Source organism: Eumetopias jubatus, unplaced genomic scaffold (genome assembly GCF_037043125.1).
Source record: "Eumetopias jubatus isolate StellerSeaLion01/CBP00866 unplaced genomic scaffold, mEumJub1_p1.0 scaffold_2, whole genome shotgun sequence".
NCBI lineage: Eukaryota > Metazoa > Chordata > Mammalia > Carnivora > Otariidae > Eumetopias > Eumetopias jubatus.
Window position 1 is genome coordinate 53,354,849 of NW_028274808.1, and position 16,267 is coordinate 53,371,115.

Consider the following 16,267-nt stretch of genomic DNA (forward strand, 5'->3'; position numbering starts at 1 on the left):
TTGCTACAGTTATCATGTTGTACATTACATCTCCAGAGCTTATTTACCTTATAACTGGAAGTTTGCACCTTTTGACCACCTTTACTCACTTTTCCTCCACCTCCCACCTTCTGTCTCTGTCAACCACAGATCTGATCTCTGTTTCTGTGAGTTTGGTTTTTTCAGATTCCATATATAAGTGAGATCATATAGAATTTGTCTCTCCTTGGCTTATTTCACTTAGCATAATACCTTTAAGGTCCATCCATGTTGTTACAAATGGCAGGATTTTCTTTCTTTTTTTATGCTATATATTATTCCAGCGTGTGTGTGCATGCACACAAGCTGCATTTTCTTATCCATTCATCTCTTGGTGGACACTTTGTTTGTTTCCATGTTTTGGCTATTGTGAATAATGTTGCAATGAATATGGGAGTGCAGATATCTCTTCAGGATAATGATTTCATTTCCATTGGGTATATACCCAGAAGTGGACTTGATGGATTACATGGTAATTCTAGTCTAAATTTTTTGAGGACTCTCCATCCTGTTTTCTACAGTGACTGCACCAATTTGAACTGTACCAGCATTGCTCAAGGCTTTCCTTTTCTCCATATCCTTGCCAGCATTTGTTATCTCCTGCCTTTTTGATGATAGCCATCCCTAACAGGTGTGAAGTGATAACTCATTGGGGTTTTGATTTGCATTTCCCTAGTGCTTGGAATTGTTGAGAACGTTCATGAACTTGTCCATTTGAATATCTTCTTTGGGAAAATGTGTATTCAGGTTGTCTGCCCATTTTTATTTATTTTTATTTTTTTAAATTTTTTTGTTATGTTAATCACCATACATTACATCATTAGTTTTTGATGTAGTGTTCCATGATTCATTGTTTGTGCATAACACCCAGTGCTCCACGCAGAATGTGCCCTCTTTAATACCCATCACCAGGCTAACCCATCCCCCCACCCCCCTCCCCTCTAGAACCCTCAGTTTGTTCAAACTCATGGTTCGTCTCCCCCTCCGATTTACTCCCCTTCATTCTTCCCCTCCTGCTATCGTCTTCTTTTTTTTTCTTAACATATATTGCATTATTTGTTTCAGAAGTACAGATCTGTGATTCAACAGTCTTGCACAATTCACAGCACTCACCATAGCACATACCCTCCCCAATGTCTATCGCCCAGCCACCCCATCCCTCCCACCCCCCACCACTCCAGCAACCCTCAGTTTGTTTCCTGAGATTAAGAATTCCTCATATCAGTGAGGTCATATGATACATGTCTTTCTCTGACTGACTTATTTCGCTCAGCATAACACCCTCCAGTTCCATCCACGTCATTGCAAATTGTCTGCCCATTTTTACATTGGATTTTTTTTTTTTGCTATTGAGTTATAGAAGTTCCTTATTATTTTAGATATTAACTCATCAGATCAGTGATTTGCAAATATTTTTTTCCATTCTGTGGGTTGCCTTTTCATTTTGTTTGCAGAAGATTTTCAGTTTGAAGTAGTTCTACTTGTTTTTTATTTTTTTGCTTGTTTTAAGTCATATCCAAAAAATCATTGACAAGACCTATGTGAAGAAATTTTTTTTTTCCTAGGAGTTTTATGGTTCCAGGTCTTACATTTAAGTCTTTAATCCATTTCACGTTAATTTTGTGTCAGTGCGTAAGGGTCTATTTTCATTTTTTTACATGTGAATATACATTTTTTCCCACTACTATTTATTGAAGAGACTGTCTTTTCTCAATTGAGTATTTTGACTTCCTTGTCAAATATTAGTTGCCCATGTATGCCTGGGTTTATTTCTGAGCTTTTGAACCTGTTCCATTGATCCATGTGTTTGTTTTTATGCCAGTACGATGTTGTTTTGATTACTATAGCTCTGCAATAGTTTGAAATCAGGAAGTGACATGCTTCCAGTTTTGTTCTTTTTCAGCATTCCTTCAGGTATTAGAAGTCTTTTACAGGGACGCCTGGGTGGCTTAGTCGGTTAAGCATCTGCCTTTGGCTCAGGTCATGATCCCAGGGTCCTGGGATCGACTCCCACTTCAGGCTCCTTGCTCAGCGGGGAGAATGCTTCTCCCTCTGCTCCCCTTGCTTGTGCTCTCTCTCTCTCTCTCTCTGTCTCTCTGGCAAATAAATAAATAAAATCTTAAAAAGAAAGAAGTTTTTGCAGTTTAATATACATTTGAGGATTGTTTTTTCTATTTCTGTAAAAATGCCATCGGGAATAAAATATCACCCTTTGCAACCCTGATGAATGAATGGATCTAGGCTTTGAGTATCGATGGTTACTGAAAGCACAAAAAGAGAGGCAAGATATTATGAGCCTTCTTATGAAAAGACACAAGAAAACCTATAGTCCTGCTAAAATTATTAAAATTGAATCTGATGAAACCTCAGGAGCTATCTGCCAGTTTTCAGAAAGTATTAGGGCAAACATACAAGTGAAACTGCACCATGAGTGAGTGTGCAAGCAGCAAAATCCAGATTGTGGGTAACTTTGTAGATTAAATTCCAAAGCTTGTCAATTGATAAATTTCAAGAGATTAGGAGGGACAACACATAGATAAAAAGATACCAAAAAAATTAAATAAAAAATGGGCAAGATGAAACTAGTTTGTAAGGAGGCATAATTGGCTGAAAAAACTATAAAGAAATTTAGTAAAATCAGGGTAATAGTAACCTGGGGGGATTATGATTAGGATGGGAATATAGAGGTGGTTTCTGGGGTGGTTGCAAAATTCTGTTTTATGGTCTTGGTGGTGTTTACTGTGGAGTTAAGCTTATAATAATTCGTGAAACTCTAAATTGTTTTGTGGGTTTTTGTAAATGTGTTGTATATTTCACAATAAAAATTTTTATTTTAATTTTTTTAAAAGAGGGAATTAATGACAAAGCAATGTACCTTAAGAGATGGGTGAGAATGTGCTAACAGCATGGAGGGAAGGATAAGATTTGAGGAAGAGAATCGATACTTATTCCTTGGAAGAGGAAAGAAAAGAGGAAAGGTGCATATGCATTTATAGGTAGATGCTTGCTTGTTGGGTGAGTTGGGTAAGAAAACAGTGTAAAGTTTGATGATTTAAACCTTCTTATGTCTATTTTTTCCTGAAATACAAAGAAAAATCATCTGATGAGGATAGGAGGGCCTGTGGTGGGTGGTAAGATCAAAGAACATCTAAGTTTGAGTAGGATATGTAAAAGGAATGATCTAATTTCTAAACTTGACCTGCCTGCAGGATTGTGTGATGTTCTCCATTGGCTTTCAGAAATCCAGGAGTAGAAGCAATTTTATGGAGGACTTTTCTTCTGTGTAGTGAGGTGGAAGAAAAAATAAAAATTAGTGTTCAAAAAATTGTTTGATGTGATATCATTTGGGTCGTAGATATTACTCAAAAAGATGGAAGGTTAAGGCTTAATATGGATTGAACTGTGTTCCTCCAAAAGATGTTGAAATTCCAACCCCCAGTACCTGTGAATGTGACCTTATTTGGGAATAGGGTCTCTGCAGATGATCAAGTCAAGATGAGGTCATTGGGGTGGACCCTAATCCAATATGACTATATCTTTATGAGAAGGGCGAAATTGGACACAGACGTGGACACATACAATGGAAAGACAGTGTGAAGACACGGAGAACACCATCTACAAGCCATGGAATGCCTGAGGCAACCTGAAGTTAGGAGAGGGGCCTGGAACAGATCCTTCTCTCATGGCCCTCAGAAAGAACCAATCCTGCACGCGTCTTGATTTCAGACATATAGCTTCCAGAACTGTGAGACAATACATTTCTGCTGTTTAAGCCACACAGTTCATAGTACTTCATTATGGCAGTCCTTGGAAACCTAATACAGCATCCTAGAAAAAAAATTGGATTTGTTTGATGTAATTTCATGTATATATAATACACATGGTCCATGTAGTGTGTAGTCAAGTAGAAGAAAGTTCATTCTGTGGAAGAGGCTGAGACCATCCCTTTAATTGAATAAATGATGGGTGAAGATTGGGGAGGCTGATGCAGATTTCTAGGATGTATGAATAACGTGCCTGAAAAGCTGTTAGGTAGACATATTTGAAAAAAGTTCAGTCCATTAGCATGGAAGATAGTAAGGGAGTAGACAAATGAAAGGAGTTGGGCTGGGAGAGGCAACCAGGGTCCAGATCAGGGTGGACCTTGTCCTCCATGTAAGCACTTTCTATTTTAGTCCAATTGGAAGCCAATAAAAGGTTTTATGCAGGGCAAATGCATAACCCAATTTCATGACCCTTTATAAAGGTTATTCTGGTTACTGAAGGAAGGGTGAATAGTAAATATGTCAAAATAACATGCGAGACCAGCGAGGAGGTATTTAATTAGTTTAATTAGTTTAATCATGGTGGTGTCTTGAATTGATGGTGATAACGGAGATGGAGTGAAATGGTTGGGTGTAAACTGTGTCAGAAGAGAACTGGTAAGATTTGGTGTGGGTGAGGTGAGGGAAAGGATGTGTCAGGCACATGCCTGGTATTGTTCTGAAAATAACATGGGACTCTTAGGAGATTGTGAAATGCTGCTTGCCTGTCCCATGGTATGTGGAGCCTCAGCAGATGAACAGCCTCCCATTGCCAAAGGCTACTAGGAAGTAGTGTCCTCAGAGGAGAACCCAGTATTTCACTGACCCAGAGGTGGAAGGGTATGTTGGGAGAGATGTAAAGTAGAAGGAACTGAGATTCTGGAGGGCACCGTGGAAAGAGTGAAGTTAGATGTTGGGCAGATTGGTTGGATAAGAGGAGGTAACAGACAGATGGCGTGAGAAAATGCAGATCTAGCTGTAGCTAATGCTCCAGGTTAGAAAGTGATCCTCGGGAGAGTGTCCCTTAGTACTCTCGTGCTCACTTGATCATTCCCCTGTGGGGTTTCCAACCTCCTGTCTTCTGCTCTTTCTGTACTTATTGATTTTTTGCTTAGCAATCCTTTTAGGAGTCTTCCATAGATCTATAATCTTAATCACATCACAAACTTTTTGAAGTTGAAAACAATAGTCCAGTAAAGTGATATGTACACACACACACACACAGAGTATATGGTGAAAAACCATGAGACAGAGTGATGGAAAAATTGGTTCCTGTCCTGGCTCTTCTGCTTACTACTTGGAGGAGCACTATCTCTACCATCTCTAGTTTCAAATGTCTTCTTCTGTTATATGGATCTAACAGTCCCAGAAATGTACATTTTATAAAGGACTTTTCACAAGAATTGCCTCGTGTGAACTCCTAACAAGCCTTTGGGATAAGTAGCACTGATGGTGTACGATCTACTTCATAGGTGGGAAAACTGCCCTTTGAAGAGGTAAAGCAAGTGCCTTATTAAAAGCTCATCAATCTGAATCCAGATCAGAACTCAAATTTCTGATTCTGGGTTCTATACTCGTTGTATAATATCGGATGGAGCTTTTGTAAAGCTTAAAACACTTTGTGAACTTTCAAGCACTGTTGACTGTCAGTACCTCAAAGCAGGAATTCTATCGTAAATTCTTTGTGTATCTCACGTTGCCCAGGACAAAGGGTGTGCTTACTGGGAGCAGTAACATGCAGTGTGCTCTCCAGATTCATGTTGGTGGTGTTAGAGGGATTTGTCCATGCTCTTTGGGAAGCTCTTATGTTCTCTAAATGGATTATGGCTACACTAGAACTGGGCTGGGCCATACTTTAATTCTTCTGTAGGCAGGAGTCAGGAAAAATTATGTTGTTGCCATATACAATCTGTGTCAACTGCGGAAGTCATTTACTCTACCTGAAACTCATGTTATTTGCTTTTAAAATGGGAGAATAATATCTACTTGTGTGTGTGTGTGTGTGTGTGTGTGTGTGTGTGTGTGTGAGGGAGAGAGAGAGAGAGAGGTTAAAAACTACTGAAAACATTTTGTTAACTACGTAAGGCAGCCTTACAGTTCTTTGCACACCATAGGCACTTGTTAAGTGGATGTACAATGAAGATACAAAGATACTCACACAGCATCCTACCAGGGCTGGACTTGGACTATCCACACAGTGTGAGTTCGGTCTCCAGCATGCAAGTGGCACTAAGGAAGAAGATTTTAATGGTGAGATGTCATGTTCAAAGTTAGACTTTTAGTTTATTGGACTGCTCAGTGGAGCAAGCAGATGTTCTTGTTCCTGAAAGGTTCACTAGCCATGCAGGTCCCCGTGGCTGGAGAGCTACAAATAGAGTGACTCTCTCTTACCTTCCAGCTGTCTCTTTGTTGATCGGTTTAGCTATGAAGAGCTTGCTCTTGGCCCTTGTGGTCCTTGCCTTGCTCTCCTGTGTTCCACCAGGTAAAATGAAATATTCTCCCTGTGCAATTATAAGCGGTGAGGGGAGAGGGGTTGAGAAGAAAGCAGGACTTGGATGAAGGAAGCTGAAGCAGGAAAGGATGTGATCAGAGATGGACACTTTGGGCTGTTCCAGAAAATGGAGAGAAGATGCCCTTAAAGGACACATAGCAGGAAGTGGTTCTCTCCAGTGAAGAAGATGGTTCTGGATTTTGGTCCGGGGAGTCTGTGAAGTGTGAGGGGAAAGTTGGACGAATGGTATTGGCAGACGTGGGGAAAAGAAAAAGCATGAGACCTTTAGAAGACAGGTGGGATCTGGGAGTGGGAGGGGGACCATTCCTTCAGGACTATTCGAATTTGCCCTCCTAAGTCCGTTACCTGAATTACTTTTCTCACACTGAGAAGCCTAAGCAAATTTTATGGTGAGCAGAATTAACAAACAGAGCTGGTTGCTCCAAAGTTTTAACTTACAGCATGGTGGGATCCTTGGGAACATCTGCGAGAGGGCTCCGAATTTACATCCTCTGGACAGAAACTAGCAACTTGATAATACCAAGAAGGGTCCACTGAAGTCACTGAAGTGGAAGTTCTCAAACTATTTTTTTGCCTGTAGTTTGCTGGGGTCTGCAGAAAACTACCCAGACCTTCATACTGAAAAGTTATCACTTAAAGGTCAAGTGTGAAGTACTCAAAAGACAGGCCCAGGTGAGGATTGTGTTGAGACTGCCACTGTCCTGGGTGGTGCACTGTGTTGCTGCTGGACTCTGCTGTCCCCAGAAGGGTGCTTGAGGGCTAACAGGCACATGGCAGGCAAGTTTGCTTGCCAGTGGCCTTTGATCATACCGCATTGATTATTCTCATACTGCAGAGCCCCAATAGATGGTTCCATGAACCGGCTGAATGGAGAGACTGATGGATAGCTCAGTAGGGTGACTCAGAGCCACCCTCACCCTCTTAAACTGCCTTCCTACTAACCCCCTCCACCCCTTAGCTTCCGGAGGTACCCAGGTCTTAGGGTTAAAAAAATACTAGCAAAAGATTTAGATATGGGTTTCGGGTATTTCAAACCATTTCACACTCATTATCCCATGTCATGCTTTCAGGTACCCGGTGATTAAGCCAAGGCAGGTAGTAAAGGTACTTTGCTAAAAATCACACACAATGTTATTGGGATGCAGGGCTAGAAGCATGGGCTTCTCTAATTCCAGGTCAGTGATCTTTTATTCTTCAAGCTGAGACTTTGATGATCTCAAACTGCCTTGGTACTATCCCAGACCCTAGCATGCCTCCTGGTGTAGGGCCTCTGCAGACCCCTGGGACTACTCTGAGGTTCTTTCCATGGCAAAGAGTCCCAAGCTGAATGTGCTGGGCCCTGGTACCTGCATATAGTTAATTAGTGATTCATGTAAGTGGGGACCATGGGAACTGATGACTTATAATAGGTTCTTCGAAAAATAAGAGCCACTGAAAAGAAGGCACTCAGCCATAACTTGACTGGGATGTTTTGATTCCACCCAATTTACCATTAAAAAGTTATAAATTATAATCTGATTTAATCTGATTTATCCATGGTACCATGACCCTGCAGAACACTGTGCGTTAACCCTTGTTTCTGTTGACAGTTAGAAGCGGACCGAATATGTATATAAGAAGAGTCTTTTCTACATGCTGGCGATCCAAAGGTGTTTGCAGGAAGTCATGTGGAAAAAGGGAAGAATATCATATTTTTTGTGATAGTGCATTTCTGTGCTGCATTGACAAAAAGTATTTACCTATACAGATTGGAAAATAAGTATCTGAGTACCTGGGGCTCCTTCTGATTTCCTCTGGGGACCCAGATCTTTCTCAGTTGTACCATCCCATTAAAACGATGGTTTAGCCTGTCTGTGTTTCTGTGTCTGCTTTGTTTCTCTTTATTTAGAAGCAATTTAATGTCTCTTCTATGGAAATAATATATAGACATATATATTTTATATGTATAAAGAAGTGGTATATACATTATATATACTATATATTACTATGTATTGTATACGTACTATACACACACACACACACACACACACACACACACACACACACCACTTCTTCTTTATCCATTCATCTACTGATGGAAACCATGTATTATTTTTAGAGAGTGCAGTTTTGCCACTGATGAGTGGGCTGTCAGGGAGTGGTATCTGAAAAGAATTCTGAAGGAAGTTTGCTCTAAATTGTGACAATACCTTTCCACATTTTGTTGCTTTACTGAGATGTTTGGTAAATACATTATTTTAAAGAAGGCTTTTGATCTTAGAATTAAATTTCTTTTGGATGTGTCCATGTACAGAGACTAGTCGTAGTTAGCCAATTTCTTTTCAGGTTCCATATTTACAGGAGCCCAGAAAAGCTAGAGGTTGTTTGTGTAGTATACACACTTTGTATCAAAAGAATAAAACAGTTTGCAGCTACCACTTTTAATAACAGAGTTCATTTCCTGACAGGGTATATGGATGTAGAGGTTTGGGCTTATGGAACAGTAAGACAAAGGCAGTGTAGTGTTGGCCTATCCATCTTTATTTTTTCGTAGTAGTGGGAAGTTCTGTTTGTCCAAGGCTTAACCAGATTCCAGAGAGTTTCTATTGTTCCAGCAGAGAGAGCTCAGGTTTTTTCTGTTGTTTTGGGGATCCCCTCTCCGATGGGAGAACAATGTCCTTTCACCCAGTTGGAAAAAGAGGTTCTTCAGATAGCAGACTGAATTGCTTTCAAATTTCACTTTATCTGTGTGTATAGAGAATGTACATCTGAAGTGAAAGAGTAAAATGAGAAGCAAGCCTAAGGCTCCTTGGATGTTATAAGGTCACAGTTCCATAAGATTCAGTGCCATTTAGGTAAGGACTCTCCTGCCTCCTTCAGAGTCTGAGGGTTTTCCTGGGCCCTGTGTGGATGTGTTCCTTACTTTGGATGCTTAATAACCATGACTGCCATTCCAGGCCATCTCTAATGCCATTCCATTTAAACCATCTCCCCTACTGACTCCACAGGAGAGTTTGGGTCTCTGGGAGGAGGACACACTCTGCTGTATTTTTAACATCTTCCTCCCTAAAGATACCAACCCTGGATTTCATCAAAGGCTGAAGAGCATCTGGGAGGGTAGGACTTCTCACAACCCCTCATCTTTCCCATTTACTATCTTCCTTTCATCTCTTCCAAAGACAGTACTGTCATTTTAAGCCAGGACTTAAGCATTGTTTCCTCAGCCATGTACCAGATCAGCAATTGGCGATTTGCACCTAGAGCTCCACCTTTTCAGAATTGCCAGAGAGTCCAAGCTGGATTCAACACTAAAGTTAAAGAAAATTGCTCCACACCCAGAATCCTCCCCCTTGGCTACTGCACACTTTGTGCTGAACGGCATGTGCAGAACTCCACACTCAGGCATCTGTATGTAGGTTGATGGTTTTGAGCAGTTAGGCAGACATTCAGCAGCATTGCTTTAGTCAGTAGGATAAGCAGCACCACAGAAGTTGTAGGTTTGCCTACCACACCTTCATAAGGATGACTGGGAAAGAAAACGGTGAGTCCAAATGAACTTAGAAAATTTATTACTTACATACACAGCAAAGCAAGATCTGCATAGTGTTAGCTCCTAGGGCCACAGGATGAACCCAACCAAAGGGGCCAGATGATGGGTAGCAGGGATGTTGGGCCCCTTTGCTGCTGAGGAGTCAACTGTAAATGATAGCCAAGTGGTCTGATAGCCTGTAGCTGAACCTAAGGAGGTTGAGGTGGAAAGTCCCATGCTTTCACTTCCTGAAACCAGGGAGGTGGCTGAGAACCTGCTTCATGACTGCCCATTACAACATGGCCTTTTCCCTGTGTTTCAAGAAGAACTACATGGTCAGACTCAGTCAAGACTTCGGCCAGCCTGCTGTTAAGCCTTGTCTATGCAGTCTATGTGAGAAGCATACAAGGTCATTAGGGCCTAGGGCAGATCTGTTTCACTAAGATGTGCAGTCCAAAGAGAAAGTGAATGGGGAGTTGAAGGAATGGAAGGGTAAAGCCTAGGTGTAAAAAGATATTTCTGTAACTTGAGGCCTCTATAAATAATTAAGACATCCTTTCTACGAGGAAAGAGAGAAATCAGCACTGAGAAGAACATGGATATTACTTGGAAGTGATAAAATATATCCTAAGTTTTCATGAGAAGCTTAGCTGTCTTTAGGAAGGCAGCAGCTCAGCTTTTCAAATACAAAATCCTAAGATTCTGATGGCTTATTTAAAAAATGCTAAAAACCCACAGCTGTGGGCACATGACAGTGTCACAGAGTAATCTAAATTCCCTTGCTGTGTGAAAGATGGTGGAAAGGATGTCGAGGTCTTTCAAGTTCATTGGCACTCTCTGGTTTCTCTTGTTAGGGGTCTGGGTTTCCTTTGACACAGCATTCCAGTTGAAACATACAGTAGGCAACTAACATTTCACTTGTAGAGCACTCAAGTCTGCAGATACCATTCCCATAGCATTTCCTGTGCATTTCTGATGCCAGTGGATTCAAGCCTGGAAAGAAAATGAATGGAAAGATAATTCACTATGGGTCTTTCTGGACTATAGAATTGGTATTTCTATTTTTATCAAACTGGATTCCAAGGAGACTTGATTATAATGTTTGGTTCTATAATTGAAAAAAAAATTAACTACAGCTTTCCTCCCCTTCCCCCTCCATTCATACGTTGAAACCCTAAACTCCAATGTGGCTGTATTTAGGGAGAGGGACTCTAAGACGTAATTAAAGTTAATTGAGGTTGTAAGTGTGGGCCCCTGATCCAGTAGGACTGGTGAAGAGGTTAACTGTCTAAAAGCCAGGAAGATAGCTCTCCTCAGAAACTGAATCTGCCTGCAGTTGATCTGGGACTCTCCAGCCTCCAGAACTGTGAGAAAATACATTTTGTTTAAACCACACAATCCACAGTATTTTGTTATGGTAGTCTGAGCTAAGACAACTAATAACTTGGAAGTTTGCCCAAACTGGTCAGTTAATACACTCAAAACAATCAGGTTACCTATGCATGTAGTCATTCGCTCATTATTTAATTATGTATTCATTCCCAAACGAGTTTTCTTAAATCCAGGTGCTGTTGGGGTACAGATTTGAGTATGATATAGACGTTAAGAATTTTCAGTCTAGACAAAAAAAAAAAAAGAGAAGAAAACAAAATATCTGTGAGAGAGGAGAAAAGATGACAAGTGCAGTGAAGCATTTGCAGCATAGAATGGTGTTATGAATTCAGAGGAAGATGAAATATATTCTGAAGATTTACTACGTCTTATTGGAGCCCAAGGTATTTTGAGCTGAACTTACACTTTTGTAGACATGCTATTCTGTAGAATTATCAAAATATGAATATTCCTTTATTTCCACATGTAAGAAGGTCTTAAAAGGAAAAGAGTGTCAAATATTTGGTCTCTGTAGGAATTTTGAGCCAACACATAGTCTATGCATGTCATCATGCCCTGGAGGATAATTGTCCTATAGGGAGAAAAAGGGATCAGGGTCACTTAGCTGGAAAGATGAAAGCCTGGGCGAGGACCCCTCTTACACTGTTGGTGGGAATGCAAGCTGGTACAGCCACTCTGGAAAATAGTATGGAGGTTCCTCAAGATGTTAAGAATAGAGCTACCCTATGACCCAGCAATTGCACTACTGGGTATTTACTCCAAAGATACAAATGTAGTGATCCGAAGGGACAGGTGCACCCCAATGTTTATAACAGCAATGTCCACAATAGCCAAACTATGGAAAGAGCCCAGATGTCCATCAACAGATGAATGGATAAAGAAGATTTGGTACACACACACACACACACACACACACACACACACACACACACGATGGAATATTATGCAGCCATCAAAACGTGGATGGAATTAGAGGGTATTATGCTAAGCGAAATAAGTCAATCAGAGGAAAACAATTATCATATAATCTCACTGATATGTGGAATTTGAGAAACAAGGCAGAGGATCATAGGGGCAGAGAGGAAAAAATGAAACAAGATGAAACCAGAGAGAGAGACAAACCACAAGAGACTATTAATCTCAGGAAACAAACTGAGGGTTGCTGGAGTGGAGGGGGGTGGGAGGGATGGGGTGGCTGGGTGATGGACACTGGGGAGGGTATGTGTTGTGGTGAGCGCTGTGTATTGTGTAAGACTGATGAATCACAGACCTGTACCCTTGAAACAAATAATACATTATATGTTAATAATAACAAAAATGGCAATAAAAAAACATAAAAGGTGTTCCTAACATGCAAAAAAAAAAAAAGATGAAAGCCTGAGAAGATGAAGTGTAGTGATCTGCATAACAAGGTAAGAAATTCCTATGGAAATGATGAGCTTTGGGAATGCATAAGGCACTAAAGGCAATATTGTAGATTATCTAGTTGACTGTCTAGAGGCCATGAATGCATTGCTATAAACCATAGTGGAATTGGTCCCATCAGCAGCTTCAAGAGGCCTGGATTGTATGGATTCTTAAATCCAGCCTATTGAGTCACATGACCCAAAAATCTGGTTCATCTGCCTAGAGGTTATTGAGGGAAGATGAGAAATTAAATGGGATCCTATAACATCTGGATTTGAACTGACTCTGTAGCCCTGAGTGAAGAGAATATTCAAGAAGGGATTTTTAAATTCAGTAATGAATATGGTCAAGCTAAACCATGAGACCAGTCAGTGCTCTCTCTCATGTCTCTCTACCTGCTATCTCATCTGATCAGACATTTCTTTTAGCACATAAAGCTTATTAATTCTCTTGGAACAAGCCATTCCAAATCTGTTTTTCCATGTATCTAAGGCATCTACAAATAATAAATTAACTATAAGCAATTTCAGCAAATTAGAAGGCTTAACAAATTGTGTTATCACTATTTGCTGGTTTTGACTATTATGCCTAGACATGTTCCTCACTTAGGGACAAAACCATAATGGCAAAACAGGATGGGGTATTACTAATGATGATATAATGATAGCTCTCATGAGTCTGGTACCCTATGTGCAATGTACAGGCCTATTCTATACATTATCACACTTAATCCTTGCAAGACGCTGAGGTTAGTATTGCCACTTTGCAAATGAAGAAACTAAGATTCGGAGAAGATTAGACTTTTGCTTAAAGCTGCATGGCTAACAAAATTTGGAGAGCCAAGATTCAAGCTCAGGTCTTGCTAACGTCAGACCGGTTGATGTTATTTCCACTTTGAAAATAGAAGGGTCCATGGTGGAAAGACATTCATAGGTTTGCTTAGTGGAATTGCCCTTCTAGACAAATGACCTGGCCCCGAACCCCGCCCCGGAAAATTCCATTTTACCTGCCAGCACCGGGTCCCAAAAGAAGAGCAAGACAAGCACAATGAGGAGAGGCTTCATGGCTGGGAGCCTCCGCTGAGGAGACTGGTGGCAGGGTCTGACTCTGGCTGTGAGAATGCAGAAAGGGAAGGTTGAGCACGCCCTCCCATACAAACCTCTCAGGTCTGGGGTATGCCCTGCTCCAGGTAGATATGCTACACTGATCTTCCCTGAGGCAGAGAAGCTGGCAATGCTTATGTGCGGAAAAAACTGACAGCCCTTTCCCCCTTTGACAGCTTTTCCTATTGACAAAGGCACTGCTCCCCGACCTGGATTTTCTAAAGATACTAATGGAGACCTGAGAACTACACTTTTTCTTTTTTTAAGTAAATAAAAATAATTTTTTTGTTACTACAGAAATTAAATGTTAATTTTGGACAATTTATAAAATATTAAAAATTACAAAGAAGGAAGAGTTAACACTTGAGCCCCATCTCTCAGAAACAACCCATGTGTTTCTTAAGAAAGTTTTAGGTATGCCTAGTTTATTATTTAATATTTTGTTATGAATAGTTCTGAATCATATACTTGTAATCAGATATCCTGCTTTTGTAACATGATATATACCATAAGTATTTTTTGTCTCATTAAAATTCTTCATAAGTGATATTTTTCAAAGTTGCATAATATTCTGTCAAGGTCTTTTAAAATAGCTATCACTATTTAAAAAAACTTTCTTGAGACATAAATGCCGTAAAAATTTAAATATTAAAGTGTATAATTTGATAAGTTTTGACACATATGCTTTTGTGAAACCATCATCACATTCAAGATAGTGAACATATCTGTTACCCCAACCATTCTTTTTAACTTTTCTTCCCCAGGTTTATTGAAGTATATTTAACAAATAAAAATTGCTTAGGTTTAAACAATCAAATGTGATGATTTGAAGTACATATACATCGTGAAATGATTCTCGCAATCTAACTAATTAACACATCCATCACCTCAAATAGTTACAATTTTTTTTTTGGTGGTGAGAATATGTGAGATTTATTTTCTTAGCAAATTTCAAGTATACATTGTTTTATTAACTAGAGTCACCATACTGTACATTAGATCCTCAGAACTCATTCGTCTTATAACTGAAAGTTTGTTTCCTTTGGCTAACATCTCTCCATTTCCCCCACTTTCCAAGTTCTGGCAATTACCACTTTACCTTCTAGTTCTATGAGTTTGACCTTTTTGAGATTTCACATATAAGTGAGATCATACAGTATTTGTCTATATATGGATTTTTTCACTTAGCATAATATCCTCTAGATTTTTCCATGTTGTTACAAATGGGTTTCCTTCTTTTTTTTATAGCTGAATAATATTGCATTGTATATATACCACATCTTTTTTTTTTAAGATTTATTTATTTGAAGAGAGAGAGAGCATGGGATGGTGGAGGGGCAGGGGGAGAGGGAGAGAATCTCAAGCAGACTCCCAGCTGAGTGCAGAGCCCCCTGAGGGCTCGATCTCACTACCTTGAGATCATGACCTGAGTTGAAACCAAGAGTCAGATGCTTAACAGACTGTGCCACCCAGGCACCCCTCCTATATATTTATTGGAAAAAATCTGTGTGTAAGTGGAGCCATGTAGTTCAAACTCATGTTGTTCAAGAGTCAACTCTATACTATCTATTAGAAGTGAGTGGCTCAATAGGAAAGGATTACATAAAAGCATGGATACCAGGAGGCAGGAATCATTGGAATCCATCTTAGAAGTTGCCTACCCTACACCTGAATTTTGTTTGGGAAATTTCTTACTAATTTGTTAGATTTTGATTTTAAGTTATATGAAATATATATGAAATATGTTAAAAAACATATTTCATCTGCTTTTTCCCCGTTTTCAAAAGTCTAAAACACTTAATTCACCAATATTATATTCTGAACAAGGTGTACCTTTTCCCCTCGAAAAGAGAGAAAGCGCAGACTTCTGCATGTCAAAAGACTATGTTCAATATAACCAAAGTATGGAAAGAGCCCAGATGTCCATGGACAGATGAATGGAAAAAGAAAATCTGGTGTGTGTGTGTGTGTGTGTGTGTGTGTGTGTGTGTGTGTGTGTGTGTATTTACAATGGAATATTATTCAGCCATCAAAAAGAATGAAATCTTACTATTTGCAACAATGTGGATGGAACTAGAGGGTATTATGCTAAGCAAAATAGGTCAGTCAGAGATAGACAAATATCATATGATTTCACTTATATGTGGAGTTTAAGAAACAAAACAGATGAACATAGGGGAAGAGAAGGAAAAATAAAATAAGATAAAAACAGAGAGGGAGGCAAATCATAAGACTTAATTATAGGGAACAAACTGAGGGTTGCTGGAGGGAGTGGGGGGATAGGGTAGCTGGGTGACAGGCATTAAGGAGGGCACGTGATATAAAGAGCACTGGATGTTAAATACAACCGATGAATCACTAAACTCTATCTCTGAAACTAATAATACAATCTATGTTAATTAATTGATTTTAAATTAAAAGAACTTAAGGAAGGTAAAAAAATAAAAAAAAGAGTCCTAGGCTTTACTGACTGAGCCAGCCAGATCCCCCTAACAATCCAGATTTCCACTTCTATCAAATAAAT

At 39.7% G+C, this 16,267-nt stretch overlaps 2 protein-coding genes across 2 annotated transcripts; one reads left to right on the plus strand and one right to left on the minus strand.

Moving 5' to 3' along the window:
• Positions 1–6,245: 6,245 nt before the first annotated feature.
• On the plus strand, positions 6,246–8,092 carry DEFB135 (defensin beta 135). The gene is made up of 2 exons (XM_028114241.1): positions 6,246–6,303; positions 7,923–8,092. The coding sequence occupies exons 1-2, from the start codon at positions 6,246–6,248 to the stop codon at positions 8,090–8,092; spliced, it is 228 nt and encodes a 75-aa protein (XP_027970042.1).
• Positions 8,093–10,691: 2,599 nt separating this feature from the next.
• Positions 10,692–13,704, minus strand: DEFB134 (defensin beta 134). Its single transcript, XM_028114248.1, has 2 exons — positions 13,647–13,704; positions 10,692–10,834 (listed from the first exon to the last, which is right to left on the minus strand). The coding sequence occupies exons 1-2, from the start codon at positions 13,702–13,704 to the stop codon at positions 10,692–10,694; spliced, it is 201 nt and encodes a 66-aa protein (XP_027970049.1).
• Between the last annotated feature and the right edge of the window lie 2,563 nt (positions 13,705–16,267).